This window comes from Serinus canaria, chromosome 22, assembly GCF_022539315.1.
Source record: "Serinus canaria isolate serCan28SL12 chromosome 22, serCan2020, whole genome shotgun sequence".
Taxonomy (NCBI): domain Eukaryota; kingdom Metazoa; phylum Chordata; class Aves; order Passeriformes; family Fringillidae; genus Serinus; species Serinus canaria.
Window position 1 is genome coordinate 3317057 of NC_066335.1, and position 27131 is coordinate 3344187.

At 51.1% G+C, this 27131-nt stretch overlaps 2 protein-coding genes across 6 annotated transcripts; one reads left to right on the plus strand and one right to left on the minus strand.

Moving 5' to 3' along the window:
• Positions 1 to 409: 409 nt before the first annotated feature.
• Positions 410 to 12907, minus strand: LOC103824423 (tumor necrosis factor receptor superfamily member 10A). Of its 3 annotated transcripts, none has more exons than XM_050982770.1 (10): positions 12281 to 12907; positions 5643 to 5775; positions 4954 to 5082; positions 4294 to 4408; positions 4124 to 4209; positions 3953 to 4042; positions 3615 to 3652; positions 3002 to 3115; positions 2371 to 2443; positions 410 to 2285 (listed from the first exon to the last, which is right to left on the minus strand). In XM_050982770.1, exons 1-10 carry the CDS (start codon positions 12326 to 12328, stop codon positions 1939 to 1941), a joined length of 1173 nt encoding a protein of 390 aa, XP_050838727.1. In that variant the 5' UTR covers positions 12329 to 12907; the 3' UTR covers positions 410 to 1938. The 3 variants fall into 3 exon arrangements, with proteins under 3 accessions (XP_050838727.1, XP_009097940.3, XP_050838728.1); XM_009099692.4 differs by having other exon boundaries at positions 3612 to 3652; positions 12281 to 12903; XM_050982771.1 differs by lacking the exon at positions 12281 to 12907 and having other exon boundaries at positions 3612 to 3652; positions 4954 to 5065; positions 5643 to 5776.
• Positions 12908 to 19807: 6900 nt separating this feature from the next.
• On the plus strand, positions 19808 to 26605 carry CHMP7 (charged multivesicular body protein 7). 3 transcript variants are annotated; one of them, XM_050983088.1, is made up of 5 exons: positions 19808 to 20173; positions 21084 to 21258; positions 24396 to 24594; positions 25978 to 26111; positions 26449 to 26549. In XM_050983088.1, the coding sequence occupies exons 1-4, from the start codon at positions 19884 to 19886 to the stop codon at positions 26061 to 26063; spliced, it is 750 nt and encodes a 249-aa protein (XP_050839045.1). In that variant the 5' UTR covers positions 19808 to 19883; the 3' UTR covers positions 26064 to 26111; positions 26449 to 26549. The 3 variants fall into 3 exon arrangements, with proteins under 3 accessions (XP_050839045.1, XP_050839046.1, XP_050839044.1); XM_050983087.1 differs by having other exon boundaries at positions 19809 to 20173; positions 24396 to 24581; positions 26449 to 26605; XM_050983089.1 differs by lacking the exon at positions 26449 to 26549 and having other exon boundaries at positions 25978 to 26113.
• Positions 26606 to 27131: the final 526 nt, after the last annotated feature.

The following is a 27131-nucleotide window of genomic DNA, read 5'->3' on the forward strand; positions in this document are numbered from 1 at the left end:
CTGGGGAGCGGCTGCAGGGGCGTTGCTGGGGCTGAGCAGAGCCCTTTTCTCCCCAAGCACTGCATGGATTTGCAACACAGCTACTGCACCACACAGAGCCCTGGCTGCTGGAGCCAGAGCCCCCGAGCAGCGCCAACGGTGCCACCCTGGGCACAGGGACAGTGGCACCCCCTGCTCTGACAGGCTCTAGGGGAAATAAAGGCCAGGATGGCTGCTGAGGGCTTTCCCTGGCACAAAGGACCCGTGGGGACTGGTGGGCACCGTTCCTGGGGGGTGCTGGGGTGGCTGAGCATCAATTCCTCAGTGCCACCTGGAGCAGCTGGTGTCCACTGGGACCCTGGACCTTGGTGGCCATCGAGACCCCTCACCAGAGTTCTGGGGGGAAAACAAATCAAACCAGACGAGAAAATCAGGAGGAATTTTTTTTTTTTTTAAAAACTTAACCCTTCATTTACAAAGAAATGTAAAATACTGGAGAAGCAAACTGGCTGGGCCAGAGCTCTGTACAAAACACACAACCATGCATAACAAAAAAAACCAATATTTTTATAAAGCTTTCAAGTTAATATATGTAACTTTTACAATTGCTAAATAAATAAGAACAACATTTCTGCTTGTCTTGGAGGGTGAGGGAGAATGGGAGCAGCAGGAAGAGTGCTGAGCACCCTCTCACCACACTGGGTGGACTGGGCTGGACTGGGGTGGCAGCTCAAGTAATGCAGTAGTTTTTCCAGCTGTTTTCCCAGCTGTTTTCCCGGCCAGGCTGTCCCTGGGCTCTGTGTGAGGTGCCGTGCATGAGGATCTGCCCACGGCTGGGATGGGCAGGAGGTACCACGGGCACGCTCACACTCAGTGCTTTCACCCCCAGCTGGGGGACAGCACAGGGACAGCAGAGCCACCCCACAGCCATGGGGCCACCAGGGGATTCTCCCCTCTCCTCAGCTCTGGGCAGACCCCACCTGCAGCTCCGGGGTCTCCACAAGGATGTGGAAATCCTGGAGCAAATGCAGAGGAGGCCACGGAGCTGGTCCGAGGGCTGGAACCCCTCTGGAGCCAGGCTGGGAGAGCTGGGATTGTCCAGCCTGCAGAAGAGAAGGCTCTGGGACATCTTCAAGCCCCTTCCAGTACCTAAAAGGGCTCCAGGAGAGGGGGACAAGGGCCTGGAGTGCCAGGACACGGGAATGGCTTTAAACCGAATGAAAATCACATTCTATTAGATACTGCAAAGTATTTCCCAACGAGTAAACACTGGCAGAAAGGCTGCCCAGATAAGCTGCCCCATCCTGGCAAACATTCAAGGTCAGGCTGGATGGGGCTTGGAGCAGCCTCGTGGAGTAGAAGAGGTCCCTGGTCCTGGCAGGGGGCTGGGCTGGGTGGCCCCTGCATTGTCCCTTTCCCCAGGCAACCCCAGTGTCCTTAGTGCAAATCAATCATTCCTCCTCCACGTCCAGTTTTAAACTGGCTCTGAAGAACAAGCAGAGTTACATAAAACAAGAACAAACCCAAAAAAATTAGGTAGACAAAAAGTAGTCTAACACCCCAGCTGAGCTTGCAGAACCACCAAGCATGCAGAATAAAGCTTACTCAGAGATGTTCTAAAAGCAGAAGCCATTTCATGATGCCAGGAATCCTTTGAGAATCAAGGATGATCCAGTTCAAAAGCCCAGGGATGCCAAAAGTCCTTTTCTGCACAGATCCCAAAGAAATCTGGGTAGTACCAGTGCTTCCAAGAGAGCTGGTCCGAGGCAAATTGAAATGATTTGAAGCCCTTGGCGTTGACCCAGTGAAATCAAGAAACCAGCTTGGATTCCACGAGGAAGCACAACCTGTAACTCCAGCAGAAAGGCCCCTGAGGTTTGTACTTCACATTTAGGATCAGCTCCTCCTGGCCCAGCTGAAAATTCATGATGGCTTCAGAAGTGGAGGAGCTACAAACAGCTACAAACAGCTACGATCCAACTGTTCTGAGTCCTTCCCAGCTGCGGGAGGTGCGGTGTGTGCCCCGCTCCCTTCAGCTCGTTTCTGAAAATATCCCTCCTGGACCAGCGTGTCGCAGATCTTCTCTGCCGCCCCGCGGAGCCGGAGGCGCTCCAGGGTGTCCAGCAGCGTGGTCACAGAGGCCTTGGAGCCCTCCCTGTTCTGCCACGTCAGCATCATCTGGTAGAAGTCATCGAGTGACCAGCCCAAGGGGATGTCGATCTCCTCCAGGTTCAGGCTGCGGCCGAATATCTTCCAGTTCTCTCTGAGCACCTTCCTCCCAAAGATGTAGAAGGAGCGCTGCAGCGCTGGAGGGACAGAGGGACAGCTCAGAGACAGACAGCTGGGACAGCAGTCCCAGCCCCAGCACATGCCCTGGGCTCCAGCACTCACCATTACAGGGATCATACCCTGGCGCTGGAACCAGACTGCTCCAGGGTCTCTCAGTCTCACTCGGGAGCATCTCCTGGAATGACAATGTCATTCCTGGAATGACAGTGTCACTCCTGGAATGACAGTGTCACTCCTGCCATGACAGTGTCCTACAGCACCCACCAAGCCCCAGCAGCAATGTGTGATTAGTGGGGATTGCAGACCCTCTCCCTCTGTCCCAGGGCTGTTGGGGCAGGAGATCACCATCCACACCTGATCACCACCCACCCAGGATATCCACACCTGACCACCACCCATCCCAGGACATCCACACCTGATCACCACCCACCCAGGACATCCACACCTGACCATCACCCACCCAGGACATCCACACCTGACCATCACCCACCCAGGACATCCCTGTTTCCTCTCTGCAATGGCAGCAGGCCCTGAGATGGGGACACCAGAGCTGTGCTTGCTCAGCACCAGCATTAAATCCTCCGAGGACTCTCTCGAGTGCAAGGAGCAGATTTTGCCATCCTGACCCCACAAAGACCCTTCACCCTCTCCCTGAGCAGCCCAGCCCTGGAAGGGCCCCCAGGACGATCAGATCTTGGCCTGGCACGCCGGGGCAGGGGTGCCACTCACGTACCTGTCTCTCTGGTGCCCTGTCACGCTGCTCCCTCTCTGTCTGCGTGTTGGTGATGTTGTCACCTGTCCCCACGTTCTCTCTCTTGCACCACGGCAGCTTCTGAAACATGGAGTTCTGTGGCAAGGGAGAAACACAAACTGTGGTGGTTTGGGAAGGCAGGAGCCTGCCATGGATCCAAGGGCATGGATCTCGAGCTTGGAGGAGCTCTGGGCGAGCACAGCCCACCCCTGCCCTGGGATCTCCACTGTGGATCCTGGATGTGCCAGCAGGAAAGTGTTCATGGCACTGAGGAGGGGGCTGGAAGCACCCAGAACACCCCCAGAGAGCCTCCTCTGCTTGGCCCAGCTCTACCACAGCCCTGCAGGGATGAGCCTCATCCCCCTGCACCTCTGGCATTCCCAGTTGGATGAACCTCATCCCCTGCTCCTTCAGCCTTCCCAGCTGGATGAACCTCATCCCCTGCTCCTTCAGCCTTCCCAGCTGGATGAACCTCACCCCCTGCTCCTCCAGCCTTCCCAGAGCTGCTGGCCGAGTGGGGAGCAGAGGGAACAGGGGACATTTCCCCAGCCCACAAACAGAGCCAGTCCCCCCTGCCATCCCAGGAACTCACCACCCTTTCATAGGCCGTCGGGCTCGAGGGTCTGCCATCCTCTGCAAGATGGAAAGAGAGCTGTGATCCCTCCTCCCCCAGGCAGGACCCTCTTCCCACCCAGCCCACACCACGGGGTGCTCCTGGGGTCCCTCTTCCCACCAGGGGGTGCTCCTGGGGTCTCTCCTCCCACCAGGTGGGTGCTCCTGGGGTCTCTCTTCCCACCCAGCCCACACCAGGGGGTGCTCCTGGGGTCTCTCTTCCCACCAGGTGGGTGCTCCTGGGGTCTCTCTTCCCACCCAGCCCACACCAGTGCAGAGCCCCTGGCCCAGGTGGGTGCTCCAGGGGTCCCCTGCACTCACCTGGGGGGTTGCAGGGGCGTTTCCAGCAGACAGCAATCACAATTAGGATCACTATCATCCCAACAATCACTGGGATGAGGATCTTGGGGTCTGAAGCAGATCAAACAGGGCTGTGAGAAGCAGCTCCCATCCCCACCCCTCAGCCCCCCCCCCCCAGCACCCCCTACTCACAGGTGGAGGAGCTGTCCAGGTCAGGACCACACTGGAGGTCACTGTAAGGTGTGCAGGGTTTCAGCACCACTTGACCCTCGGGACACCTGGGACAGGGGACACAGGGCGGGCTCAGCAGCTGTGGCTCAGCAGCTCAGACCCCACAGGAGCCACCACAGCCCCCGGCCCACCTGGGCTGGCACTTCTGGCACATCTCACAGGGGTGCTCCGGGGGGCAGAAGGTGCCGTTCCTGCAGACACACACCGTGTTCCTCTGGGGCTGGCAGGGACTCAGCTCCACCTGATCTGTGGGACAGAGGGGAAGATGGAATGAGAGCTGGGATCCCTCGGGGATCAGCTCCCCCTGATCTGTGGGACAGAGGAGAAGATGGAATGAGAGCTGTGATCCCAATGGGATCAGCTCCCCCTGATCTGTGGGACAGAGGGGAAGATGGAAAGAGAGCTGTGATCCCTCTGGGATCAGCTCCACCTGATCTGTGGGACAGAGGGGACACAGCTCCACCCTGGCTCTCTGCTCCCACCCCAGCTGAGCTGCAGGCCCGGGCAGGACCAGGTCCCTCCCTGCTGCTGAGTGCCTGCTTCTCCTGCCCCACAGCTGCCAGGATCAAACTCCTGGATCAAACTCCAGCAGCAGCTTCCAGTGCTGCTGGGAGCCTCATCCTCCTGCTCCGTGTGGAGTCTCAGGTCCAAGCTTTAACAGATGTGGCTCTGGCACGGATTGCAGCCCCAGCCACTCTCTGGGGACACTGCAGGTGACACTGTGCCCTGAGAGAGCTCAGCTGGACCCAGCCTGAGCCATCAGCCCTGCTCCCCCCAAGCCCAGCTCGTACCTTCCCTGCACACTGAGCACTCCTGGCACGAGTGGAAGGCGTTTGGATATTCCATGTACTCCCTGGCTCTGCAGGACACACACGTGCTGGGGCCTCTCTGCTCCTCACACTCCTGGGAAATGTAGGTGCCTGAAGAGAAAGGGAAACTCTGAACACACAGGGAAGGGGCTGGAGCCCCAGGAGGGGCTGAGGGAGCTGGGAAGGGGCTCAGCCTGGAGCAAAGGAGGCTCAGGGGGCCCCTGTGGCTCTGCACAGCTCCTGGCAGGAGGGGACAGCCGGGGGGTCGGGCTGTGCTCCAGGGACAGGGACAGGAGGAGAGGGAACGGCCTCAGGCTGGGCCAGGGCAGCTCAGGGGGGACACAGCAGGAATTTCCCCATGGAAAGGGGGCTCAGGGCTTGGCACTGCCCGGGGAGGGTTGGAGTGCCCATCCTGGAGGTGGCACTCAGTGACAAGGTGGGGATCGGGCACAGCTTGGATTTGGTGGCCTTGGAGGGTTCTGTGATTCCACCACCAGTGAAGCTCAGGGTCGAGTGAGCCAAGAAAAGGAAAATATTCCCAAAATGAGTGCTTAGATCCCTGACAGTGGAGCAGGGCAGAGCTGGAGCTCTGCTGCCCCTCAGGAGGAGCCAGGACAGGAACAGGAGCACAGAGAGGCTGTAGAGGTGGGATCAGTGCTGAGACATCTCACCTGCAGGGCACTTCTTGCAATAGAGACCATCACTTTTCCTGTAGTAATCATCTTCACCCAGCCAGCCTAGATCCAAGGAATCCAAGCTGTCCCTCCTCCTCAGGGTGACAGCATTGGCTCCCAGATAAACCACCTGCGAAAAAATACAGAAAACCTCGGGTTAAAAACCACCCCAGCCCCTGGGGCAAGGGGAGAAAGGGCAGGGTGAGAGGTGCTGTGCCAGGGAAGCAGGAGAGGAGCTTTGGGATGGCTCAGAGCCACCTCACAAAGGGCACTCCCCACAAAACAGGGCCAGTAATTCCCTGGCAAAGCCAAGAAGAGATCTGGAGGTTCGCAGGGGAATTCTGCCTGCCAGGGTATCAGCAGGGCAAAGAGTCACTAAGGACCCCTTCCCTTCCCAGTTTCTGAGAACAACCCTTTTCCTTCCCATTTTCTTAGAACGACCATTTTCCTTCCCAGTTTCTGAGAATGACCCCTTTCCTCCCCAATTTCTGAGAACAACCCTTTTCCTCCCCTAATTTCTGAGAAGGACCCCTTTCCTTCCCAAATTCTAAGAATGACCCTTTTACTTCCCAATTTCTGAGAATGACCCCTTTCCTTCCCAGTTTGAGATCAATCCCTTTCCTCCCCAGTTTCTGAGAATGACCCCTTTCCTCCCCAGTTTCTGAGAATGACCCTTTTCCTCCCCAGTTTCTGAGAATGACCCTTTTCCCCCCCAGTTTCTGAGAAGGACCCCTTTCCTTCCCAGTTTCCAAGTGCACCAGGAGCCCCAGTGGAAGGGAAGATCGGGAAGAGGAACGGGTTTGTGGGAGGGAACAGCCCCGAGTCAAGGCTGGAAGGCGGCTCCAGAGCCCAGCACAAACCCCTGCTCGGTGTGAAAAACACCAATCACTTCTTTTAAAATTTTAAAGGTTTAATAGTAATAAAAGGGTTATAAAAATAATAATACAATTAGAGTAATAATAATTAGGACAATTTGAATTAGGACAATATGAGACAATAGAAACAAAGAGTTATGGACAGTCCAGGTACCTTTTCTGGGCAAAATGAGCCCAAAAAGGCCCCACGTGAACAGAGGATTAACCCTTAAAAGCAACAGCCTGTTGCACATTCACACACCTCATACATGATGCATAAATTCCATTCAAACACAGGATTCTGTCTGGTCATCATCAACTTCTTTCTCCTAATCCTAACAGCCCCTCGAGGCGGGAAGAAGTTCGAGGAGGGAAGAAGTTAATTTCTTCTGATAAGAGGGCAATAAATTCTTTTTCTCCGAAAGATTTAGGTGTCCTGTGGCTGCTATCTCGCTGCAAGTCCTTTCTTTAAAAAATATCCTACATAGCACAGTTTCTATTTTAACTACAGAAGTTACCTTTTTAACTCCACCACTACATTTATCACATTATTAAAACATTAACACAGCAAAATACATTTAGTAAAAATCTGCGTAGAGCCACATAATTTGCACTTTTCACACTTGGGTTGTCACTCTGGGCTGCCAGGGACAGCACGGCCTCGTGTTTTCCCTGTTATTGTGCTGAGGATCAGGAAGAAAAGTCACATTTCCGTCAGCTCTCCACACCCTTTTTGTGCTGCCTCAGATCCTTCCGCCCGGGTGGTACGATGCCCAGCAGGAATGGCCTCAGCAGGAATGGCCTCAGCAGGAATGGCCTCAGCAGGAGTGGCCATGTGTCCCTTGGGCTTTGGGGGCTTTTGGCCACCTCAGTGTCCCCAAAGGGAACAACACCATCGGCCTCTGAGCCAGCACAGGGCTGCTCAACGGATATCCATGGATATAAAGCTGCATATCCGTATGTGGGAGCTCAGCCCATCCCTCCTGATGTCCAGAGGTACCCAGAGAACCCTTGGGGGGCTCGGGAGCCTTGGAATGTTGCCAGAAGCACTTGGTGGATGGATTTTGATCCATCAGGGATGTGCCACCTGTGTATGAGGAGATGGAACCTGTGGGAATCACTGGGGTGGGAATGGTGAAGGGAAGACACAATTCTAGGGTAAATCCCAGATTTTGGGGTTTGGGTACAGGGGGGTTGTGGAGACAAGATGGAGCAGTCAGGGGGTGTCACAAGGCTCTTCTTTCTTCTTCTTGTCATCCATCTGCTGTGGTGGTGTTGGCACCTGGGGATTGGTCTGGGGTGAGGGTGCACTTGGTGACGAGGGTGACAGGTATTGGGGATAAAAGGTAAATCTGATATCCGTAGTTTTTGTTATAAAAGCTGTGCCCGCCTTGGGGGTGCTCAGAGTGCCTTTGGCTGCCCTGCTGCTCAGATCCAGGTCGGGCAGAGAAGGGACTTTGTAGATAAGAAACAATAAACAATTCTGAAGACTGAAAAAACCAGAGTCCAGACTCATCTTTTGAGGCCCAGTGTGCAAAGAACCATCCTAGGGTGGGTGGGAGCAGAGATGGAGAACCCAACCCCATATCCATGGATCTAAAGCTGCATATCCATGGATATAAAGCTGCACATCCATGGATATAAAGCTGCACATCCATGGATATAAAGCTGCACATCCATGGATCTAAAGCTGCACATCCATGGATATAAAGCTGCATCCATGGATATAAAGCTGCATATCTGTGGATATAAAGCTGCACATCCATGGATATAAAGCTGGATATCCGTGGATCTAAAGCTGCATATCCATGGATCTAAAGCTGCACATCCATGGATATAAAGCTGCATATCCATGGATATAAAGCTGCATATCTGTGGATATAAAGCTGCACATCCATGGATATAAAGCTGCATATCCATGGATATAAAGCTGCATATCCATGGATCTAAAGCTGCACATCCATGGATCTAAAGCTGCACATCCATGGATATAAAGCTGCACATCCATGGATATAAAGCTGCACATCCATGGATATAAAGCTGCACATCCATGGATATAAAGCTGCATATCCATGGATATAAAGCTGCCTGTAGCTCGCTCACCGGGGTGGCAGTGACAAACATGTCACCACACTCATGGCTGCAGGAGACACTTTTCCTCTCCACTCCCCAGCACAGGGTAAAAGGCTTAAAGCAAATATTTCTGCCATGAGTCAGAAGCTGAAACAATGGAGTTTGCCCACCGGTCCCAGCCTCTTCCTCGTGCCTGAGGCTCCCGCCACAGGAAAAGGCAGAACTGGTTGCAGCAGGTCAGGAAAGGTCACGGGGCTGGAGAAACCTGCCCCACACCACCAGCCAGGCCCATGCCTTGGGAAGGCTGGCCTAGGGCAGAGAAAACAGGAAAATAAAGCAGGGATTTGTAAAATGGATCTCCTGCATGGATCCACCTTGGGCAGCACCAGAGCCCAGCCAGAGCTGCACCCAGGATGAACCAAAGTGGTGATAAAACAGAGAGGAGGTCGATCACTTTTATAACTTTTGGTCCATTAGCATCTTGGAGTTAATTGTCCAATTACAGCTTTATGTTACAAAGCCCCCAATCCTTCCTGTTTTTCTCTCAATTCACCAATGTTTACGCTTTTGGGCCTGAAACTTGTATCGGTTGTCCTTGGCCCCAAGGTAGGAAAGGAATTGTTTTGTCTAGCTACTCTGTGAGGAGAGCTTACCACACTTAACAGGAAGCTCAGAACTGCACACCTAGGCAGCACAGAACCTGAAAATATGAAAGCTAAAACTTAAGGCCATGGCAAGGACAAACACCCACCAGGACCAGACCCTGGAGCCCCCCAGCCCTGCCCAGGAACAGACCCTGACCCACAGGGATCAAATCCATCTCCCACCAACACCTTCTGCCTCCACATCCCCCAGGATCTGCCTCTGCTCCTCTTTTCTCCAGCTAGGAACCTTTGCAAGTTTGTGAAATTTTTTATCCACTTGAGGAGTTCCAGCCACAACAGCTTCACCCATTCTGGTCTTGGAAGTGCTGGGAGTGAAGGGACAATTTGTCCCAGGACCAGGCCCCAGAGCCCCCCAGTCCTGCTCAGGAACAGACCCTGACCCACAGGGATCAAATCCATCTCCCACCAATGCCTTCTGCCTCCACATCTCCCAGGATCTGCCTCTGCTCCTCTTTTCTCCAGCTAGGAATGTTTGCAAGTTTGTAAAATTTTTTATCCACTTGAGGAGTTCCAGCCACAACAGCTTCACCCTAATTTGGGCTTGGAAGTGCTGGGAGTGAAGGGACAATTTGTCCAAGTTCCACACACAGGAGGAAAAAAAAATCCATGTTTCTTCCCCACCCGAGCTCTGCCACGCTGTGAGGGTGACCACAGCGACACCACAGCGTTTTCTGCAGTTTGGGAGGGCCCCCCAGCCACAGGATTTCATTTCTTTCCAGAGAACACGATAAGGTTATCAGCCCGCAGCACCCTGCGGCCATCCCCGACCAAAGCATCAGTTGGAGAACCCAGCAGGGCGGATGGAGGAGCTGTCACCCACAGTAAACAACTCCAGAGAGCCTGGAGGCAGGAGAATTACAGGCACAGGAATCCTTCATCAGCTCTTCCTTCGGGGATCAAGTCTGGAGAAAAAGCGCGGGAAAGGACCAAGCTTTGAACTTCCCCTGCTTCCACCCGATTTTTCTCCTGAGGTGATCCCAAAAGGAGCTGGACCCTTTGAACTTCTGCTGCTTCCACCCCTGATTTTTCTCCTGAGGTGATCCCATAAGGAGCTGGACCCTTTGAACTTCTGCTTCCACCCCTGATTTTTCTCCTGAGGTGATCCTAAAAGGAGTTAGACCCTTTGAACTTCTCCTTCCATCCCTGATTTTTCTCCTGAGGTGATCCCAAAGGAGTTGGACACTGCAGCCCAGGCTGAACTCCTGAGATAAAAGAGGGTGAAACATCCACAGCCCAAGCGGGATAAAAGCAAGGCGGGCAGGATCTGATGTCACCTGCTCCAAGGACACGGGGCTGATACAGGCTGGGAATTTCCCCTGGAATTCCCAATGCAAGCAGAATTTGAGCTGCAGCAAACTCAGAGATCCATCCCCAAACCTGTGGCCTGTGTCCAGCCGTGAGGAGAGGAGATGACGCAATATCAGACCACGCACGCCATGTGAATCACCACCCAGCAGCTCCCCATCCCTCTCAGTCAAAAAACGGGATAAAAAGCAAAAAAACTTTTTAGGCAATGGGTTTAGACTTTACCAGGCCAGTCTAAATAAACTCTGCTGAACAATGTAGGGAATGAATTGGATGAGAAGCTCTCTCTGAAAACCTGGTTAGGGCAGCACTGATGCAACTTCTGATGCAACTCCAGCACGGGAGCAGCACCCGCTGGGCTCCTCCACTGCCGTGGGTTGCAGGCAAGCCCTGGGATACAAGTCAGGGCAGAAACATCCTGACTTCAAGACGACAGAGTTAGGTATTCCCCAACTCTACAGCATCCAATCCACGGGGAAATATGATATGCCCAGGTGGAATTTTATGTCCTAAATCCCTGTGCTGAGGGTTTGAATATCGTTTGGGCGAGTTGCTTTCCTGCTTCGGGAGCATTCCTTGTGTTAAAACATCCCAAAGGGGTGTCGGCGCTGCCACCAGATGCCAGCACGGAATGGCAAACACAGCTTAGGAGCGAAGGGAGTGGAAATCCCCTTCCCTGGGCTCCGGCAATGAGCACCACGTCCAGCCCGACGCCTTTTATCACCGTCACCGTCCCCCCGGGGCTATGTGCTTGGAGCCGGGGGGCTGAGATCGCTTTTCCCATGGGAAAAATTCCCTTTCCAGGCTCTGGCATGCCCCCAGCCCCGGCCTCAGGTCCTCTCGGTACCCCGAACCCCGCTGTGCCGTGCCCAGGTGAATCCCCCGGTCCGCTGGTCCATCCGAACGCCCTGATCCTTCCCTGCCCATCCAAACCCCCCTGATCCTTCCCTGCCTATCCGAACCCCCCTGATCCTTCCCTGCCTATCCGAACCCCCTGATCCTTCCCTGCCTATCCGAACCCCCCTGATCCTTCCCTGCCTATCCGAACCCCCTAATCCTTCCCTGCCTATCCGAACCCCCTGGTCCTTCCCTCCCCATTCGAACACCCTGGTCCGCCGGCACGTCCGAACCCCCCTGGTCCTGCCCTGCCCGTCCGAACGCCCCTGGTCCTGCCCTGCCCATCCGACCCCTCCTGATCCTCGCCGGCCTGTCGAACCACCCGTGTCCGTCGGCCCATCCGAACCCCCCTGGCCTCAACCCTCCCCATCCCCCGGGCCAGGTGAGCGCCACCGCCCCCGTTTTTTTCCCTGTCGCCTCCAGAGCACGTGAGCGGCCCAGCCCCCCCCCTACCCGCCCCCGGCGCTCGGAGCAGGTGAGCCCCTCCCTCCGTGCCTCAGTTTCCCCCGACTCATCCGAGCCCTTCCCCCCTCGATCACAGGTAAAGTCATGCCCCCATTCGCCGCTCTCCCCAGGCAGCCGCACCTCTATCCAGGCATTGACACAGCCCCCGCCGCTCGGCTGCACCTCACCAGGGCAGCCCCCCAAACACCCCCATGCCCCCTTCCCACCCTTCCCCCCCTTCCCGGACCCCGTCCCACTCCGCCGCTCCGAGCCCCTCGACAGCGCGGCAAGTCCGGGCATGTCGCGACCACACCGCGCAGCCCCGACAGGGGTCCGGACCCCCCTGGGCGCGCTCCCGGAGGGTCCCCACGGCCCCACGAGCCCCGTCCCCACTGACCGTGACCAGCAGCAGCACAGGGACCGAGCGCCGTCGGGGCCAGCGCATCGCGAGCGGAGCGCCCTTCTCCGCAGGGCGGGCACGGAACGGGCACGGAGCGGGCACGGCCAGGGCAAGGTCCGGACACGGCTCTGGGACAGCCGCCTCTTCCCACAACGCCGAGGAAAATCTCTGAATCCGGCCGGGCTGGAGCTTTTTATACGGCCTGGGCGTGACGAGCTGCCAGGAGGGGCTGACCTGGGGCTGTCCCAGCGCACGTCCCGTGTCTGCGTGTTCATTCAGCCAAAAACCGCTCAAATTCTCTTGTGCGGTTTGGTTTGCCCGAAAGCCGAATTGGCTTTGGCTCTTCCCCTGCCTTTTAGTTTTTAGTCACTCGTTATTTTCGCTCACCGCTCAAATGACCCAAGAAGTTTCAAAAGACCCGAATCACCCAGGAGCGCTCGGGAATGACTTATCAGGCTGTTGCTTCTCCTCTCGCATTTTTTCCCGATCACTCACCGGGCTGGAGCGAGCAAAACCGCGGGGTTTTGTGCTCTGAGAAGAGGGTGTTAAGTGGATAATCCCATGGGATTCCGGGGAGGTTCAAGGCGCAAGGCACGGCAGCCTTGCAAAAAAGTCGCCATCTCACCCCAGAGCTGGGAAGTTCAGCCTCGTTCGTAGTTGGTATTTTAACTTTGCCCCCCCCCTTTTTTTTTTTTTTTTTTTTTTTTTTTTTTTTTTTTTTTGGGGGGGACAGAACTCGAGATGAAATGGAAAAAAACCCGTAAAAGTTAAATCTTTGGACTTTTTCGACTTTCTGCTGTTGCACAAACGGCTCTGGTGTTGGAATGGGGAGGTAGAGGAGCTTTAGGAAGGACAGGAACCGGAGACTTCAGAGCCCCTTCCATCACCTAAAGGGGCTCCGAGAGAGCTTTTCCAGGTCTCTTCCAACCCAAATCGTTCCAGAATCAGGATTGTGGGACAGAGAACTCTCTCTCGTTAATGTTTTCCTAGGCGTTCCCGTCCCGTCACCTCCCCGCTGACTCATCGGAAGGTGTAAAAAAGCAGGTTGGTTTTGCTTAAGAGCCCGAAGGCAGGGAAATCTGCGGGAGATAGCCTGAAAAATGCACGCAGCACCAAGGTATGAAAAATACCGAGCACCAAGGCATGAAAAATACTGCTCAGCGAGCAAAGTGCTCAGTGCATCGATCATGCCAAGGAGCTGCTGAGCACCCCGGCCTGGGAGGAGGGCAGGAAGGCTCCTTGCATTCAGCTGGATGAGGAGGATCGCAGCTAATCCACTCCGGATGTGGGTGGTTGGGAAGCACCCTCTCCTTGGTGGCTGTGCTCGTGGCAGGACCAGCCACGGCCGCCTGGTTGTCTCCTGGCACGGGGAATTATTCAGCCTGGCTGTGCCACAATTAATGGAGCTGAAATGGGATTTCAATTATTCAGCCTGGCTGTGCCACAATTAATGGAGCTGAAATGGGATTTCGAGGAGAAGAAGGATTCCTGCTCGTTTCCTGGGTGGGTACTTCTATTACAAGCCCCAAAAAGTATGTGGGGCCTTTTGTTTAACCAACACCATGTGTTCTGTGCTCTGGGCACCACTGACTGCAGCTGAAGTCATTGGATCCCCAGAGAATGATTCATTTCTGTTAGAGCAGAGCTAGAACGAGGTTTAGGTCCAGGACTACAGCTAAATGCTAATCCATGTGCAAACGGGATGGGGAAGGATTCATCATCTCTGAAAAATCACCCTGATGCTCTTTAGGGAACTGCTGTGCCTGAGTTCAGCCAGGACAAATCAGGATGTGTTCCACATGGAACATGCCAGTTTGCTCCACAGCCATCCCAGCAGGGTCAGGCCACCCTCAGCATCCAGAGCCCAGGATCCCGTTCTCCTCCCACCAAACGTTGCTGGGAAGCCACAGGGTTTTCTCTTTCTGTCTCAGTCTCCCCATTTATAAACCAGCCCTGAGTTATCTGTGCTGGCAAACCACAGGGAGAATATTTCTACAAAGGCAGCTCAGTGGGGATTAAAGCTGTGGAGAGAGGTCAGGGTGGCCACCCTCTCCCTGTCCCCAGCCATCCCCAGGAGTGGCACTCTGGGCAGACACATCATTCCCTCTCCCAGCAAGAATTCCCACCCCAGGAAAACCACTGTGGTTTTCCTTCAAGGTGGGTTTTGGGCAGGCTCTGGCCACAAGTGAGAAAGGGGTGTGTGTTTATCTCCCAGGGCCAGACCTCCAGCCTTTATCGCCCCCAGGCTGTTTATCCCTCTGCACCCAGAGTCCCCTGGAGCCAGGAGGCTGCACCCCAGCACAGCACTGGGGGGAAATGGAGCACGTTGAGGAGAAGAGGGGACCCTCTGGTTTTGGGGTCTGAAGTGCTCCCCTGGCTTGCTCAGTTCTGCTGCAAGTGGAGAATAAAACCAGCGTGAGGTTGGAGCAGGAGCTTGGCTGAACTCCTGCCCTCTGGCTGGGGAGAGAAGGGAGTCTGGAGCATGAAATTCCCACAGGGAATGAGCAGTAAATGGGTGACTGGGGAAGCTGAGCCTTATCAGGCTCAGTTAATGGGTAACCTCCTCCTGTGGCTCACACTGACATCCAGACCTCAAAACGTTCCTATCCCTCTGACTCAGCTTTCCTTTGTTCCACATCCAGCTCTACCAAAGACTGGGGCTGTGGGAGGCTCTAATCTCCCCTCCCAGAGGTCTCTGTCAGGGCTGTGACCCTCAGCACACCCCGGGGAGCTGCTTGGGTACGTGACCATCCGTGTTTTATTTTTGAACTTCACCATCCAGTTTTACCTTCAGTTCTCTGCTGCCTGTTTTGGTGCCTGAGAGGGCTCTGAGGCCATAAGATAATTTTGACCATCCCCCCCTTCCTCCTGACCAACGAATTATTTGGCTCATAAATTCCAAGTTCCTCTTTGAAAGTTAACAAAAAAAAAAAAAAAAAAAAAAAAGCTCTGGCAAGCTGTGAACTTCATGAGAACAGAGGAACAGAGCTCCATTCCCCACTGCACCTTCCTTGGGCAAGCCTGGGCAGGCCACTCTGGCCCTCCGTGCCTCAGTTTCCCCTCTGCGGTGAGAGGTGCTCAGATTTCTGTCCTCACTCCCTTTGCCTGCTTTTTTGGGGGGTTTGTGGGCTGCTCAGGGCAAGCAAGTGGATTTTTCTTCCTTTCTCCCTTTTCGTCTCCTGAGGCAGTTTCCTGCAGGGGAAAGGTCAAACAAACCCTCCTCCTTCCCTGCCAGCCCAGTGCCCTAAAAACAAGGGAAAATTAACAGGAAATGCAGAACTCAGAGCTCTCCTCTCCCTTTGTCTCCCTTTCCCCCTCCCCTCCCCTTGAACCACGACTTGAAAGGAGCTGTGGGATGGAGGAGAGAGTGAGGGTTGCAAAAATCCACATCCCCAGCAAACTGCTCCATGTCACATCCCAAACTGCTCCATGTCACATCCCAAACTGCTCCATGACACATCCCAAACAAACTGCTCCATGTCACATCCCAAACTGCTCCATGTCACATCCCAAACTGCTCCATGTCACATCCCAAACTGCTCCATGTCACATCCCCAACAAACTGCTCCATGTCACATCCAAACTCCTCCATATCCAAACTCCTCCATATCCAAACTCCCAAACCAAACTCCATATCCCAAACTCCTCCCTATCCAAACTCCACATCCAACCTCCTCCATATCCCAAACTCCTCCACATCCAACCTCCTCCATATCCCAAACTCCTCCACATCCAACCTCCTCCATATCCCAAACTCCTCCACATCCAACCTCCTCCATATCCCAAACTCCTCCATATCCAAACTCCCAAACCAAACTCCATATCCCAAACTCCTCCATATCCAAACTCCTTCATATCCAAACTCCTCCATATCCAAACTCCCAAACCAAACTCCACATCCAACCTCCTCCATATCCAAACTCCTTCATATCCAAACTCCTCCATATCCAAACTCCCAAACCAAACTCCACATCCAACCTCCTCCACATCCAAACTCCTCCATATCCCAAACTCCTCCATATCCAAACTTCTCCCTATCCAAACTCCTCCATATCCAAACTCCCAAACCAAACTCCACATCCAACCTCCTCCATATCCCAAACTCCTCCATATCCAAACTTCTCCCTATCCAAACTCCTCCACATCCAAACTCCCAAACCAAACTCCTCCATATCCAAACTCCCTATCCAAATCTTATATCCAAACTCTCTATCCAAACTCTTCCACATCCAAATTCCATATCCAATCTCCATATCCAGACTCCCAATCCAATCTCCATATCCAAACTCCCCATACAAACCCTGTACCCAAATTCCATATCCAAACTCCTCCCTCTCCAAACTCCCATTCCAAACTCCACATCCACCTGCCAGCTTGGAAACTGGAGCAGGAACTGGAGCACAAACCTCTGGCTCAGCAGGTTGAAATGATGGATAAAATCCAGTTTTTCCTAATCTTGGAGAGTTCCATCCCAGGTTAAACCTCCGTGAGGGGACAGAGCTGCTGCTGCTCCCTCTCTGGGCTACGAAAGCAAATTAAAAATTGGTTTTGGGGTTTGAACACTGAGGATGCCTTGAATCTTTTATCCCAAATTTCTCAAAGCACGTGGGTTGGCATTCTCCAGCCAAACTAGATTTTAATTTATATCTTGTAAGTGGTATAATGTTTTTCCCCACAGCTGAATTTCCAGGAGGGATTGTGCTGGTTTGGGCTGGGCTAGAGGCAGATTTATGGAATTCTGCTCACAGGAGCAGTGTTGGGTCTGTGCTGACTCCAGGTTGTTTACAGCAAGATGTTTTCACTATTTCTGAAAAAACCTCCAGGCTTTTCCTGCTTCCAGTGGGACAGGAAACGAGACTGGGAGGGGACACAGCTGAGCCCAGGGATGTTCCTGACCATGGCAATGTCCAGCACTGCAAAACTGGGGAAAAATCATGGAATCCTGGAATGGTGGCACCCAGTGCCACCCCCCGCCATGGGCAGGGACGCCTCCCACTGTCCCAGGGTGCTCCAGCCTGGCCTTGGACACTTCCAGGGATCCAGGGGCAGCCACAGCTTCTCTGGGAAATTCAAGAATTCCTCCCCAAATCCCATCTAACCCCATCCTCTGGTGGTGGGAGGCCATTCCCTGTGTCCTTGTGAATTGTCCCTGTCCCACTTTCCTCCCTCCAGGCACTGGAAGGCCACAGCGAGGCCACCCCAAATCTTCTCCAGGCTGAACATTCCCAGCTCTCCCAGCCTTTCCTCCTGGGACAGGAGCTCCATCCCTCCGAGCCCCTCTGGGATGGCTCCAGCAGCTCCTGTGCTGTGTCCCAGGAATGGGGCAGCTCCAGGGTGGGGACACACCTGAGAGGGGCAGAGGGGAAGCAGGAACACCTGGAGTGGTGGGATCTGTCTTCCCAAAAAATGTGTGCTGGATCCCTGCTTCCCCATGAAGGGCAGAGGGGAAGCAGAACATTTGGAATTATTGGATTTATCTTCCTAAATCCCTGTGCTGGATCTCTGCTTCCCCAGGAAGGGCTGAACAATGGAAACCAGGGAAGGAATTCCTTGTTGTGCATCCTTCAGGGTCCCACCTGTCCTGAGTCTCTCCCGGCCTGCAGCGGGAGCAGCCGGAGGGGTTGGAGGGATCCAACCCTCAGGCAGTGCCTGACCCAGAGCGCTGGGATCAGCTCGTCCTCAGCCCAGCTCATCCTCAGGCCCAGCTCATCCTCAGGCCCAGCTCATCCTCAGGCCCAGCTCATCCTCGGGCCCAGCCCAGCTCATCCTGAGGCCCAGTTTGTCCTCGGGCCCAGCTCATCCTCGGGCCCAGCTCATCCTCGGGCCCAGCACATCCTCGGGCCCAGCTCAACCTTTGGCCCAGCTCATCCTCGGGCCCAGCTCATCCTCGGGCCCAGCTCAACAGCTGGGAACGGATTTCCAGGCACAAAAGGATTTTATTCTGGGGCTAGAACTCTAGAACTGGAGAGATTATTATATATAATATATATGATAAAATATATAGTATAGAATATAGAATATAGAATATAGAATATATTATATCTAAGATAGAATATAGAAAATAGAATATGAAATATAATAATAAAGGTAACAATAAATATAATATACAATGATATAAAAATACAACAATATGTAATAAAAAAATGATATGTAATATAAACAATATACTACATATTAATATAAATATACAGAATATTATAATAAATATAATAATATATAATGTTTAAAAATTTATATCAATTCAATAATAAATATACTATATTAATATATTATAATAAATATAATAATAAAGATAACAAGAAATATAATGTACAATTATATATAAAACATAACAATATATATAATAAAACAAAATATAAACATGTAATATAATAATATAATGTATACGATTTTAAATATAATTATACAAAATATTATAATAGTTAGAATAAAATAATATATAGATATAATGCTTGTAATTATATCTAATAATATAATGATTAATATAATAATAAATAAGAAATTTTGGTTTGGAAGGAGCTAAAAAGAAATGCTGTCCATGCTGAGTCATTCCCTGATTTCCATGGATTGGTTCAAAGGCAGCTCTGGCACTGCTGCCCTCCCTGGGCTGGCAGAGCCAAGGTGCTGTCACCAAATTCTGGGCAGTCTGCACCAATTTCATTATATATACATACATATATATATATATATATACAATGAGACATTATTATATATTATATAATAACACCTTGAATTAGATCAATTATACATGAAATAATGAAAATATAATATTATATTATCATCTAATATAATTTTGTATCATGATGGGATATAATATCAGATTATTATATCATGTATATAATATTGTATTATATAGTGTAAATATAATATACACAATATATTGTGTATATTGTGTACCTATATTATTACATACTAATTAAGATTTAGTTATTATGCTATACATTAACAAAATTTTTATTATATTGTTTATGTTATATGTACATTATAATAGATTTATTATTATTTATTATTGTAACATTATTATTTATTATTATATATTATATATTAATTATCATTATTAGTAACATTACTATATAATTGAATTATGATATGATATAATATAATATAATATAATATAATATAATATAATATAATATAATATAATATAATATAATATAATAATAGTTTCATTATTACTTAAAAATGATAATGATAATGATAATAATAATAATAAATGTTATAGTATGAAAGTTAAAAATATACATTTATTCTCTATATGAGATATATGGGAAATATATATTTTATACATGATTATTATCCATAGTCCCAAATAGCCCAAGCCCCGCCCCCTCACCTCTGGCGTTGACACCATTTATGACCCCCATATATGACGTCATAGTGACGTCACCGTCAGGAATCCGGGCGGCGATTGGGGGCGGGGCCGATGACCCTCTCCGGGCCGTACCACAGCGGGGGCTGAGGGGGGGGACGGCGCGGCCCACCCCAAGTGAGGCGGGGGGGGAGCGGGGGTGGCACCGCGCATGCGCCGTGCGCGTCTCCCCTGAGGCGGGCGGGCGGCCGGGCCGGGCGGAGGCCGCGGCCGAGCCGGGGGCTCGCGTAGATGTGCAGCCCGGGGGAGGCCCCCCCTGGGCCGGCCCCGGCCGGGGACCTGCCTCCGGAGTGGGAGACGGATGACGAGCGCATGGCCTTCCTATTCTCGGCCTTCAAGCAGAGCCGCGAGGTGAACAGCACCGAGTGGGACAGCAAGATGGCCTTCTGGGTCGGGCTGGTTCTGGCCCGCGGCCGGCGGCGCGGCGCGGTGAGGACGTGCCTGAGGGAGCTGCAGAACGGCTTCGAGCGGCGGGGCAGCGTCCCCTTGGGGCTCGGCACCGTCCTCAGGGAGCTGCTGAGGTAACGGAGCTCGGGGAGGGTGTGGGGGGTGTCAGGGGATTCGGCTGGCGGTGGATCCGTGCTGTGCCAGCCTGGACGGGGATTCTGCACTGGCAGGGGTTTCCCGGAGCAGCTGTGGCTGCCCCGTGCCTGGAAGCGTCCAAGGCCGGGTTGGATGGGCTCGGAGCAACCTGAGGCAGTGTCAGGTGTCCCTGGCATGGCAGGGGTGGCGCTGGGTGGGATTTGAGGTCCTTCCAACCCAAAGCAATCTGAGATTCTGTGAATTGCGGTTCGTGGTGTGTGTGTGTGTGGAATTTGGGAGGCCGAGCTGGACACTGAGTCAGAGCTCAGCCAGGGCCTCTCAGGAGGTGTGGGAGGACAGGAATATTCCCACAGGAATATGGCTGTTAAATAGGGGGATATTCCCTGGAATGTTGTGGTGTCGCAGCTGCTGAGGGATGTGTTGAGCTGGTGTTTGCAAGCAGAGATTTTGTGCTGTGAAATTGGAGCCCGGGACTGGCACCTCGAAGAGGCTAAAAACAGCAGGAGCTCTGTTGGTGACCTGAAAATGAAAACTCGTAGATTTGAGAAGCTGTTGTTGCAATTTAATATAAAAACGGAGCTATCCTGAAATGGCTGATTATCCCTAAAACTGACCCTCCTGTTCATCCCCTCCTTTGATGCCTCATCAGTTTTGAGTAGAAAACTGGGAGAAACTTGCAAAACTGGAAAAAAAGAGTAAACAAAAGGCACTTGGGATCCATCCAGAGGAAGCAGGGGAGGAGTGGAAACCTCTGTGTGCTTCCAGCACTGAAATCTCAAACATGAGCTGGATTTGGTGGTAGCAAATGCCCCTGGAGTGGAGGATGTGCAGGATATCCAGGGTTTAGGCTGGCTGTGCTCAGTTCCATGTGAATTATCTTTTCCCTAGACGTGGGAAGCTCCAGAGGGAGTCAGACTTCATGGCCAGTGTAGACAGCAGCTGGATCTCATGGGGTGTGGGAGTTTTCATCCTGAAGCCCCTCAAGTGGACCCTCTCCAGCGTGCTGGGGGACAGCAAAATCCCCGAGGAAGAGGAGGTTCTGATTTACGTGGAGCTGCTGCAGGTGAGTGTTGTGCAGAGCTTTCTGTGCATCTCCAGGAAAACCAGGAGTCATTTCATGTGCTGGGAAGGAGGGCTCAGGGCTGAGCAGATCTTCCTTGGTGCTGCTGAGGTGGTCACAAGCCTGGAGAGAGATGGGGGGGAGTGCCTTGGGCATGGGAAGGGATTTAGATGTTCCTTGAAAATGATGGAGCTGCTCCAAGGGCTGGAGCCGGGCCGGGAGAGCTGGGGGTGTTCAGCTGGGGAAAGGAAGGATCCAGGAGAGCTCAGAGCCCTTCCAGGGCCTGAAGGGGCTCCAGGAGAGCTGGGAATGTTCACCTGGAGAGGAGAAGGATCCAGGGAGAGCTCAGAGCCCTTCCAGGGCCTGAAGGGGCTCCAGGAGAGCTGGAGAGGGACCGGGGACAAGGATGGAGGGACAGGACACAGGGAATGGCTCCCACTGCTAGAGGGCAGGGATGGATGGGAGATTGGGGAGGAATTGCTCCCTGGGAGGGTGGGTTGGAATTCCCAGGGAGCTGTGGCTGCCCCTGGATCCTGGCAGTGCCCAGGGCCAGACTGGAGCCCCTGGGACAGTGGGAGGTGTCCCTGCCATGGCAGGGGTGGCTCTGGGTGGGATTTCAGGTCCTTCCATCCCAAACCATTCCATGGCTCTGACAATGACTCCTCACTGACTCCAAGAAGAAGGAAGGACACAATTTCTTGCTTGTCCAGGGAGGTGAGACCTGTGCTGGGAGCCAGCTGGGAATCCCAGGCTGGAGCTGGGACTCTGAGGAACTCTGAGGAACTCCAGGGATGAGCAGGGGATGGAACAGCCCCAGCCTGGCCATCCAGGGTCCCCCCAGCCCAGATTCCCTGGGCATTTTTCCAGCTGCTTTCCCACGGGAGTGGATCCTGGCCCAGCCCCTCTGCTCTCTCTGTTACTCTGTGGCTGCAGAAGGAGCCCGGGCCTTGCTGGGGTTCTCTGGTTACTGTGTCCAGCAGAAATGCAGGAAATGTTTGAAACAGGAATTTTCATTTGGTTCAGACCTGGGGAGGGATTTCCAGGAAGTGCAGGGGAAGCCAGCTGATTGCCTGTGTGGTTCCTGTGCTGCTCCACAGCTTTCCAGGGAATGTCAATAACAGAGTTTTGGTTTCGGGGGATGACTATTTTGAGTTCCCTGTGGCTCATTCTGAAATTCACTCCGGAATAAAGCAGGAAGTGTCCAAGCTGGGAGGAAGGAGGTGGGGGAGGATTTGGGAAGAGCAGGAATGCTCTGTGGGCTGCCAGCATCCCTGGGATGCCTTGGAGTGGCTACCTAGAGTAGAGTTAGAGAATAAAGTGGGTATTTATTAATACTAAATAATCAATTTATTAATAAAAATAATGATTAAAGAAAAATAATAACACATTAATAATAAATAATAAAATAATAGATATCATTAGTAATTAATATTAATAATAAATGATGCTAATAATAAATAGTATTAAAAGCTTTAATGGTAGCTACACCTTGGGCAGTCAGCAGCCTCCAAGGTGCTCAGTGGTCACGAGTTTTTCAGACAGGTGTGAGTTTGGTTCATTTACATATCAGGGGTTAATTGTCCAGTTACAGCCTCAGGTAATGAAGTCATTCTCCCCCGGTTTGTTCCCCCCATTCACTTTTGTTGATGCTTTCTGGGGCCTGAGGCAGCAGAGTGTCCTTGGATCTCAGGCCTGGAGGGATTGTTCTGTGTGCCCAAGCAGTGAGGACAGTCACTGACACCCCTGTGGAGTGCAGAGGGATGCACTAAGGCAGGACAGAATCTGGAAACACCACAGCTGGAATCCTGAGGCATCACTGTGATTTATTCAGAAATTATGGACATTGATCTAGTACCGATATCCAGCTGGGAGGGACAAAAACTCTCAGACAGTTTAAAGTTACAGAGTGTGTTTATTGTGGGATAGCTCCCAAACACACCCCCAATTTACAGGTGATTGCAGAGCCCTTTTATCTATACAACTATTGAATACCCAAAATACAAATGCACATTGATACCTTTGGTACATCCCATTCCCAGTATGGATATTGATCTGGTACCCATATCCAAAAACTCTCAGACAGTTTAAAGTTAGAAAGTGTGTGTTTATTGTGGGATAGCTCCCAAATACACCCCCAATTTACAGGTGATTCCAGAGCCCTTTTATCTGTACAGCTATTGAATACCCAAAATACAAATGCACATTGATAGCTTTGGTACATCCCATTCCCTGCTTTGTGTGGTAATTAGTTCAAAAGCCATTCAGCATGAGTAGTTTGTCCATTGAAATGGGTCGGTGGTCCCTTTCATGGGGAGGTGTTGTAAATCAAAGACTACTCCGAGGAAGGGGAGAGAGAATGATGCATCTGACTCCATCATCAGAAGGCTAATGAATTACTTCATTATTCTACACTATGTAATTTCATCTAAACTGAGTCTGCCAAGCTCTCACTGTTGCTCTCAACTGCCCAGAGCTGCCCTCATCTCTCCTTCTCTCCTGACTGTCCCGACAGTCCCACACACACCTGGCCCTGCTAGGCCAAGGGAACAAACCATCCTCACTTTGGGTAAACAGTCTCCAAATTGCATCCTACTTTAGCACAACACAGGCACAGCCAGTGAGATAAGAATTTTGTTTTCCTTCTTCTCTGCTTGTCTCAGCTTCTCTCTATTCAGAGAGCTTGTGAATACCACAGGGAGGGGTCCCAAAATGAGGGAGTAAATGAAGCCTTCCTCATCCTGACCTTTCTACCTTTTCAATGTGACTGTGACAAATGAACCCTTGGTAGAACTCCCATTCCCCATCTTCAGTTGGTTTCAGGACAGAGGAGGCTGAATTGTCTGATGTTCCTAAAAACAATTGTCTGATGTTCCTAAAAACAGTTGTGTTACATTCCTAAAAACAATAGTCTTATGTTCCTAAAAGCTATTTATCAGCTATTATCAGTATTCTTCGTTACAAAGCCAGCTCACCAAATAATTGACAAGCAACCAATTATTAGTTAACTGCTAACTCAACTTCATCGAGGCTCACCCATCTATTTCAATTAACTCCAATAAAGCTTATCTGTTAACTGGAACCTCAGCTCCTGTAAAACCTCGGGATGCCTGTAAGTTTCTGTGTGCCCTGGCTCCTTGCAGGAGAAGGCAGAGGAGGTGTACCGCCTGTACCAGGGCTCTGCTCTCTGCTCCCACCCCGTGGTGGCCCTGTCCGAGCTGCGCTCGCTCTGCGCCGCCCTCTGCCCCGACGAGAGAACCTTCTACCTGCTGCTGCTCCAGCTGCAGAAGGAGAAGAGAGTCACCATCCTGGAGCAGAATGGAGAGAAGGTACAGGGTCCAGGTGACTGCTTTTGGGGGGTGTCATCCCTGTCTTGCCTTCCATTACCTGGAGAGAAATGGATTTCAGCCATTCTGGAGGCTCAGATGGGTGTGCTCTGCCTGGAAAGGGGAATTCCAGGTGTTGTTACCTGCCTGTGGGTGTTGTTACCTGGCTGGGGGTGACAAGAAATCCTAATTCTGGCATGGCAGGTTGTGGTGTGAGGCCCCCAGGATGAGGTGAGAGATGAGAGTTTGACTCCATGTCCTCAGAAGGCTGATATATTATATTAGATTATATATATATATATATATATTATATGATATTATATTAGAGTATAGGAGAGTATATATATTCTATTAGTATTATAGATTATATTATATTATATTCTATTACATTATATTACATTATATACTTATATTACATTAGCATATTACATTGCATTACATTGCATTACATTGCATTACATTGCATTACATTGCATTACATTGCATTACATTTGCATTACATTGCATTACATTGCATTACATTGCATTACATTACATTAATTATATTACATTACAACTATATTACATTATAATTATACGATAATATATTATATTATAATTATGTTATATACTAAAACTATACTAAAGGAAGAGAAAGGACACATCAGAAGGCCAGAAAAGAATGATCATGAAAGCTCCTGACTGACTCCTCAGGGTCTGACACAGCTGGCTGTGATTGGGCATTAATTAAAACAATTCACATCTTTGGATAAACAATCTCCAGAGCACATCCCAGAGGAGCAAAAGGTGGAGAAGCTGAGGCTTCTCATCTTCCCAGGAGAAGAAATCCTGGTGAGGGGATTTGTCAGAAAATATCACAGTGACAGTCAGTTCTTTAAACATTTATAATAATTCAGAATTAACTGAAGAGTTAAAAACATGGCAGACCCTGCAGGTTGACTGTTCCCAACCACACCTCTGGAATCAGCGTGGAATTCCAAGTTTCTGAAAAGCTTTTAATGTTCATCACTTCCTGCAGAGGCGCAGGCACACAGCTCTGAGATTGCACTTTCCTTGTGGTGTTCTGAAGTCCTTGGGAGTCTGACATTCCCATCCCCTTCCAGAACCCAGGGCCAGCTTTAAATCTTCCAGGTGGAAGATTTTAAGCCTTGAGGCTTTTTAAATTGTCATTTAAAGCCTTGAGGCTTTTGAAATTGTCATTTAAAGCCTTGAGGCTTTTTGTTTCCACACTGCTGATCCTGCTCCTCGTTTAATATCAAACCCTGTGGTCACTGGGAAATCCTCATGACACCAAGGCCTAAACTGGGAGTGCACAAACTCCTTTTCCTCCCTTCCAAGTGAAGCTGTTCCTGTTTGAGATCTCTGGGCAGTGACTCCAGCCCTGCTGCTCTGATTCCAGATTGTGAAGTTTGCCCGAGGCCTCCACGCCAAGGTGTCCCCGATGAACGACGTGGACATCGGGGTTTATCAGCTGATGCAGAGTGAGCAGCTGCTCTCACAGAAGGTGGAGTCCCTTTCCCAGGAAGCAGAGAAGTAATTTGGGGAAGGGTGGTGGGAACAACATCTGTGGGATGTAGAACTTTGGGACACGATTAGAAGCTGCTTTCTCCTTTTGTTCTTTCCTGTTCATAAACAAACAGTCCCAGCCGTGTGCTGGGGCAGCTTTTCCTCTTTGTTCCCTGTGAAAACAAGGTGCAGGGAATGTTTGCAAGGATTTGGAGTGCAGTCAAGGACTTGTGGGAATCAGCAGTGGTTTGAGGGTGGTTGGATCCAAAATGCCCTTGTGGTTCCCTCAGAGGGGGGGAGGGTGGTTGTGGCTTGTGAAAAAAGGAAGAAATTTCCTTTCCTTTCTCCTTTTTCCATCTCGCAGGTGTAAAGAGGATGCCAGGAGTGCTTGCAGAGCTGGGAAGAAGCAGCTGGTGAGTGGAAATGTCCTGGAGCTGCCCCAGAGCTGCAGCTCATGCCCAGGGTTAGACCTGGGCCCATCCCGGGGTGTGGGGTGGTGGCTCTGAAGCCAGAGCTCCCCTTAGGGTGAAGGATTTCTTTTTGCAGAGTCAGGGGATGAAGGGAATTGGAAATAAACTCTTCACCCCACTGGTTCTGTGTGTGCCTCAGGGATTCCTGGTGGATTTGGGGTTTTTATGACACTGCCAATCCCAGAATATCCCAAGTTGGAAGGGACCCACTCAGAATCATCAAAATCCAACTCCTGGCTCTTTTTTTTTTTTTTTTAATTTTCTTTTTAGTTTGTCAGTTAAAACATTTTTTCTTGACATGATCATTTCTGAACAAGTTTAGCACAAACAAAAACACTTTTCACCTTTCTCTGCTTTCCTCTACCTCTTGTATGATGCAGCAGACTACAAACACCTTCTTTAATCAGTATGAAATTCCTTTTTGTGAAGGAAATTTCAACACCCAGGAATGTGAACAGGGGCAGATGCCAGCTGGAATATTTCAGGTGGCATATTTTAGATGTTAAAACTGGAATATTTAGGTGTTTTAGAGTTTAGCTGGAATATTTTAGCTGTTAAAAATTTTAGGCTGTTATAC